Source organism: Vitis riparia, chromosome 12 (assembly GCF_004353265.1).
Source record: "Vitis riparia cultivar Riparia Gloire de Montpellier isolate 1030 chromosome 12, EGFV_Vit.rip_1.0, whole genome shotgun sequence".
NCBI lineage: Eukaryota > Viridiplantae > Streptophyta > Magnoliopsida > Vitales > Vitaceae > Vitis > Vitis riparia.
In genome coordinates, this window is record NC_048442.1 from 21509590 (window position 1) to 21517211 (window position 7622).

Sequence of the window (7622 nt, forward strand, 5' to 3'; positions counted from 1 at the left end):
TTGAAGCACTATCCCCATCACCTCACTCCTCTATTTTAAAAGCCATGTGTTCGAATTTCAAGTTTATTGCTATGATCAACTTGACAATTCCAATAAGGCAGCTACTTGTTTATCTGTTGAAAAGTCTAAGGTATTCTTGTTTTCTAGTCCTTTATGCAATGATGATGACCAAAGGAGAAGATGCAAATTGAGAGAATAAATTTTTATTATTGAAATTAAAGAAAAAGAGAATGACAACGTGGTAATTCATACAACTGGGGAGTGTAATTAGCAGTCTAAAATGCTCAAGAAAAAGAGAAGCACAACTGTGAAAACTAAAGGCCATATTTTTACTAGCAACACAGACACTATTCATGAATTGATCTCTAGACGAAAACCCATAAGAGAAAGGGCTCCACTTAGCCCTATCAACATAACAGAGTTACAAATCCCATTCGCGAGAAATAAATACATGAAAAGCATAGACGAAAGCACCTAATGCAGACAGGACAATGAAAACCGACAAGTGCTGGACCCTTCAGTGGGCAGCATGCAGTTTCCCTCTTCCTTCCATCAACATGTCAAAATCAAGCACTTCCTAATATCTGAAAAAGCATCTAGGAAAAGTGTGAGAAGTTTGATCTCAAAGCAAAGAAAAAGTCTAAAAAACTAGTCAGAGACAATTCCAGCAATTTGCCTCAAAAAGGAAGATTCAACAATCATTCCCTCATACTAATGTTCAATCAGAATTTTCATGTGGAAAAGAAAAGTTGCAAATTTCAAGTAATAATTGCAGTCAGATGAGCAGGGAGATTTCTGATTCTTAGCATGAGGGTACCTTCATTCTAACTTTCCCCATGGATTGGAATTGAGCATGGGCCATTAATATCAACCCCATTATAGGTCTCTACAAAAACCAAAAGAAGAGAAACATCTACAACATGAATTAAGGATAGTCATTGAGGCACAAAATCAACCTCAAACATCCTATACATGTATGTATTGCTGGTCAAACTAATCAGGTCTGCAGTAGGAAGTTCTAAAAATACATCACATGGAACTTTCATTAGTTCACTTGTTCGCTGCCGAATGAGAACTAGTCAATCACCACCGACTTGCCTCTTCCATGAGTCTTCTACAATCAATTCATCAACTCCCCAGTCTTCATAACTGGAGCATGTCACAGAACCAAAGATTTTCAATATAGAAGAAAAGCAGATGAAAACAGAAAAAGAGCAGGGAGTTCAACTAAGTATGGCTAACCTGAAAAGAAGGCAAGTAACTTCAAACTAAGACCCTTACCTTCCATCAGGCAGGTAGCGGCGAATGGTGAAGGGTATCTTCCTCTCACGAAGTTCTTTCATCGCAATCTAAAACAATTGAAAAATGGAATATCAAAGTGATATAGCACAAAGAGGAAACTTATGGAGCTAGTAGTTGGTTGGATGAATTGGCTGCATGTTTTTCGAGTGTTGTGTAATCAACATATATCAATGCAAAAAAATTGAAATGTTGTGAGATAGTTGTTGGACAAGGTGGGCTTTATGGTCCTGAAACAAGATTCACAAAATGGCAATGGCTGAAAGGTCCGTGTTGAAACAGATGAGAGGCAAAACAATGAAGAGGGGAGCTACAACTTCAAACTCACAGCTCAGTGAACATGCAGGGGATTTATTAGCTAAGAAGGGAGCCATTACTTTGGTGAGATTCTTTGGGAGTTACCATCCTCTTTCTTTTCCTTTTTTCTTTTTCTTTTTTTTGACTGTTGTATTCATTCGTTTCTTTATTATTTATTTATTTATTTCTTCTGAGATAGATATTTTCTCATTCCCTGTCTCTCTCCCTCCCTTTCTAAATAGAATTCAGTTTCTTATCAAAAGAGACAATACATATATATATATATATATAAACAAAACAAAAAGGGAAAAGGATAGAATTAGACTGCATGCATCTATGAGACAGTTGAGATAACACCACTATGGTACACAAGATTGGAGAAAGTTGGGATTATTTGCCCATGCCAAAAATGGGCCAACCGCAGATGAGTGTTTTTGGTAGCATGCATGAGATTGAGGGAAAACCAAAAAGGGCCTAGACTGCAATTATGGGACAAGACATGCTAATTTAACGAAAAGAAAAATTATATGACTCTAGCTCTATATAAGTAAAATGGAAAAGCATTATTGATCCAACATCATTAGTTGAGATAAGGCTCCATTTACTTGAACTGAGTCATATTAGCATGACCAAAGACACTGGAATACTATTAGAGTGGAAAAAATAAAATTCTAGACCAGCATACCTCACAAAGATTCATACCTCAAGTGGGTCAGTCTCACCCTCCAACTCAACCATCACAGGTGCATTCATGCTGCTCAATCCACATGAAAAATTATTATGGCATCAACCACCTAGGTCAACAGGACTTTAGATTGATAGGTTCTGAAAATAAAACCTGATCTGCAGAGCACGGGTACCCAAGATCCTTGCCCTTTCATATTTTGTCATATACTTGGAAGTCTTTCGAGAACGTTCCACAGGCACCTGTTCTTTTTCTGCAGTTTCGATAGCATCCGGAATGTCTTCATTATTATTATTATCAGCATCCTCCTCTGCACCCTCCTGTCAATTATTCCAGAAATACTTTAATCAATAAACTTTTGAAAAAAATAACATTTCAATATACCAGATGAATTGAGGAAGCAAATCAATATAACAGCTTCTTACTTCAATCTCAGGCTCTGGAGGTTCATCCTCATATCTGCAGCATCAAAATTTGTTTCATTAAATAATAAGGCACCTTAAATGGATAACAAAGCAAAAATTATTAATAGTTATTGGTACCAACTCGCACACACACACACACACAAAAACATATATATGGCAAAGTTACACATGTCCACGAGCATATGTACAAAGCAGCATGGTAGTTATAAGAGAAGGGAGGGAAGGGCACTGACAACAATGCAAACAGAAAAAGGGTTTCGTTAGTGTAACTTTACATGCCTGCAGATTAAACTTCCACCAGATTCTTTTCTTAAGGCCTGTTTCTTCTTGCCTAATAATTCTTTAAGGGAGGGTGGCCTGCCCCCCTTTCTTTTAAATAAATTTCATTGATACATTTTCATTAGCTTGAGGCCTATTTGTGGTTAATTATCTAATTGGGGTGCAACTGGGGTATCCAACCCAACCTTTGGAAGGGCTTGGGCAATCATTTTTAATACTCAGATTAGACTTCGACGAAGGTTTGAATAACCCAAGCCTAACCCAAACCCAATCCAATATTTAAAATTTAGATTATCCTAGATAACCTTTGGTGGACGTCAAATGTATACGTTGTGTGTACTTTGTTGCACTTTTTGCGTGGGCTTCTTTGATACATATTCATAGCTTGCCTATCAAAAAATATTATCCTATATAATAATATTTATTTTATTTTATTTTATAATTTTTTTAGAAAAATATCAAATTATAATTATATCATATACTTTTTCATTTTACTAGAAAGATACATAAATTTATTTTACTTCTTTTGTTATTCCATTTACTATTTAAATTTTACTATTAATATATAAAAAAAAGTTTTTAAAAACATTGTGGGTGGATTTTAAATCATCAAATCAAATCAACCCAAGCCTAATCCGACCAGTTTGAATTTAGAAAAACGAGATTGGGACAGGCTTGAGTTGAGTACTTCAGGTTAGGGGTTGGATTGGGTTGGACTCAAGTCAATTGTTTCTTAATCCAAATTGGGCTTGGATTAGCCACCATTCTAACCTAACCCATCAAGTTACAGCCCTAGTTATCTTGGCCTTCTTGTCCTTTGTTTTTCTTGCCTGTCGAATTTTTCACTGAATACATCTTTGTGCTACGGTTGTCCCCTTTTAAGGTTTCTTTCTAAGAATCCTTACATATTAAGAAAATCATATTTAAAATTTCATTATGGAATGACACTAAATGTGGCACATTCTCCGATATACATGAGAATGATGAGACCAAATTGTAAGGACCACCCCTAAGCGTACACGTGGCAAGCCACCTTGGCCTCACAAGGCACTCCTCCGATGGACACGTGGCACGTCCTACCCTCTGTCCGGACGTCCAGTCCGGACCCGGTAATTGTCATCCCAAACAGGATCCCTGACCATATTTCACGGGCAATCATTACTCATTTCGCCAAAAGCATGTTCGATAGGACATTCCCAAGCCTTTTCAGACAACCTGCTATGATCTGCCCTACGCCGCCTGCAGAGTCAAAAGACGAGTGAGACGACAAGCCATCCCCCCAACAATTTCTGACAGCCGCCTACAGGATAATGATGACTCTACCACCCTCTAAACACCATCATGACTGCGAAAGTCAAAGAGCTTTCCCATCTTCAAGATGACAGGACTCCTAACACTATAAAAGGCCCCCGACGATCCAGTCAAAGGAGGTAAGTATTCCTTAGAAAGCCCCTGGAATACCAATATGTTGGATCGCCAAACTGACAAAAGCTTCGGAGGGTGTGTCTGGACATTTTTTGCAGGAAAATAGAAAGATGCATCGTTCTCAGTTGAGGGGGCGAATATTTCAGGGAGCTACAGTGCCTCTAGGACATCCCCGCATCAACACAAATATATGCCTTTGAAGCAGCTTATTACAAAAAAAAAAAAAAAAACACACACAGACTAATGTCATGGTGCATGTGACTACTGTGATTGCAATGCAAGTTCAATGTAAAATAAAAACTTTAGAACACCATTGAGAAAACAAATAAATAACGAAGGCTGCCCTTTTTCACCTTAGAGAAGAAATATACACTTATCAATCAAATTATGCGTTTGGCAAAGATTCAAAAATCAATTTTAAAAATCTACATAATCACTTGAAAGCATTTTTGGACTAGCACTTGGTAGAAGTTTCTTCCAAAAATTACCTTTTGTTAATATATCTCATTACTAAAAACACTTTCAAAACACTTGTTTGGTTTATATTCAAATACTAATTGATACCCTGTAAAAGTATTTCTGATAGAAATGGATAAAGGTGCCATGAATTAAAAGCGGTTTCATGAGAATCACTCCCAAATAAGCACTTAATGTACTGCAAGCATGATAATGTATGAAATTAATATTTACCATGATTCTCTCAAGTTCATCACACAGCCATATTGGGTTGTTGATCATGATACAAGATATGATAGACTTACTCTTGACAATCTGTTCTGTTATCCGTGTTTGTATTTAGCTCAAAGGATGCATCATCCTTCCTTGCACTTACTCTTTTTCTATCAATAGAACTTATTCTGAATATCATTCTGGGTTAGGAAATCAATGTACCTTAGGGCTACTAGGTATCCATATACCATATTCCGACATGGTACTAGAAATTACTTGCCTGAGAAATTTGTACCCATCTATATCACAAATCCAGATAAACCCCATAAACACTGAGATGTATCAGGCAATAAGCCCCCATACTGGCCCCTTATGACACCAAAACAGGACCATCTCGACCATTTTCAACTAGTTAACAGGTAAAGCCAGTTCTATTTACCCACAACCATTACTTAACAAGTCCCTAAGACCCTTTGTGTGTGTGTATATATATATATTTTCATGTAAGGAGGTATTATCTGTACCTACTCGTTTCCATTAAATTTCGAAAATAAAAATTCCTATATCTTTTCCCTTGATATCTGTTTGGTTGCGGAGAAAATTGGGGTCAAACGCTTTCTTATCTTACGTGGATGGTGTACATGTTCTTACGTCCCAAATCATAAAAACTTCAAAAATAAAAAATAAAAAAACCCGGAATTTCACTTTCTTCTATTTTCCCTGCCTTTTCTCAATAACCAAACGGAAAACTATTGAGAGAGGGTAACACACCAAACTCTAACTTCGTATATATAATATAATATTATATAATATATTGAGAGAGAGAGAAACCCCATATCCATATCGTTGTAGTCGTCGTCCGCCATTGTCGATTGATGAAGATGCTCTCTGTCTCTCTCTCCCCCTAACCCCCTAACCTGTTGAATTGGACTCAAAACCCTCAGCTTTTGACCGTTCAGCTGTGAGCAAAATATCAGAAACGTCCTTGAGGTTTATTGTAATCTCAATAGCCTCCCCGAAAGTTCTTGAAATATCAGTTATTCTGTTAAGAGGGCTTTCTACAAAAATTATATGGCGTGGTAAATGTGTTTGAAAATTATTGTATAATATTTTGTAAAACAAAAATCTATTTGGGAAGTTAAAATATTTTTAACTTATTTTTAATATTTTTAAATATGTTATAAAAATAATTTTTATTTCCATAACTTTATTTTTAATCATTATATATGTTTGTATAATTATTTTTTAAAATAGCTCTAAAAAATACAATTAAAAATAATTGTCAACAACTAAAAGATGTTATTTGAAAACACTTTATTTTCTATTTTCTAATAATAGAAAACAAAAAAAAAATGTTTGTCATATGAGTTTTCTAGTTTTTTTATTCTACAAAACAGAAAATTATTTTATTAAAACAATTCTCAAACAAGGCCTATATCACCCGCAAGTTACCGATTCACGATTCACTGGTAAGACCGGAAATCAAATCAATAATGTCATAAATATATATTTTATTTATTATTAAAATAAAATTAAAAGTATTAATATTTACTTAGTGGAAATGAAAATAAAATAATAAAATATGGAATATGGAAACGAAAATAAAATATAGAATATGGAAATTAAAATAAAAATGAAAATAAATTTAAAAATATGTAAATCTAAAATTCTAAAACTTTAAACTAAATAATAAACTCACAAAAATGGATTTCACCCCCCCGTCAAAGGCAAAAAGGTGGGTCGATAGTGACACGTTGGGCAATAGGCGCTAGAGAGGGGCAAGTGAGGGGGAGAGGGGGAATGAAAGCTTTTATATTAAATAAAATGACATCGTTTATGGGGGGGGGGGACAATAGGCGCTAGAGAGGGGCAAGTGAGGGGGAGAGGGGGAATGAAAGCTTTTATATTAAATAAAATGACATCGTTTATGGGGGGGGGGGGGGGGGGGGGGGGGGGGGGAATTAAAAGGGTTGAACCGTTTAGTTCAGAAGGAACCGATCGATTTGTCCAATTTGCTGGTCTGACCATCGATTCACCTAGTTATATGTCGGTCCAACCCTTGGCCAACTCAATTAATCAAATTGAACCAGAACCATGACTGGTCGATCTAATCTGGTTTTTAAAACAATGATCACCTGTGGACCTGATCATTTTAACTAATACATTGTTACATGTCATGTATGATTAAACATTTTACGATCTATTTTTTCGATTCATATGTCTATGCTTTTCAAGATAACTATTGTCTTTTTTCTTTAATATTTATTTTATTCTAGATGTTTTAAGCTAAAAATTACAATAAAATAATTTTGGATACTAGAGGGGAAATGTGTTTCAAATTTTAATAACAAGGTTGTTGAGACTTAAATTTAAAGTTGATATGTGGATTCGTAAATATATGCTACAAGTTCATCGTGACATGTATATGTGTATGTGGATAAATGTCACTGATGAATCCCCTCTTCTAAATCATCAAAAAGGTTACACATGTTTCATATGTTTTTTTAAGTAATAACATCGTTTGTTTTAATCCATATGATGTT

The 7622-nt window shown here is 35.4% G+C and overlaps 1 protein-coding gene across 3 annotated transcripts; it reads right to left on the reverse strand.

Moving 5' to 3' along the window:
• Positions 1-380: 380 nt before the first annotated feature.
• LOC117927338 (DNA-directed RNA polymerases II and V subunit 6B-like) lies at positions 381-6009 on the reverse strand. Of its 3 annotated transcripts, XR_004653320.1 has the most exons (7): positions 5911-6006; positions 2707-2740; positions 2435-2601; positions 2299-2350; positions 1282-1349; positions 818-1149; positions 381-584 (listed from the first exon to the last, which is right to left on the reverse strand). XR_004653320.1 is itself a non-coding variant. In XM_034846826.1 (6 exons), exons 1-5 carry the CDS (start codon positions 5943-5945, stop codon positions 1278-1280), a joined length of 360 nt encoding a protein of 119 aa, XP_034702717.1. In that variant the 5' UTR covers positions 5946-6009; the 3' UTR covers positions 793-1149; positions 1243-1277. The 3 variants fall into 3 exon arrangements, 2 of the variants coding, with proteins under 2 accessions (XP_034702717.1, XP_034702716.1); XM_034846826.1 differs by lacking the exon at positions 381-584 and having other exon boundaries at positions 793-1149; positions 1243-1349; positions 5911-6009; XM_034846825.1 differs by lacking the exon at positions 381-584 and having other exon boundaries at positions 793-1149.
• Between the last annotated feature and the right edge of the window lie 1613 nt (positions 6010-7622).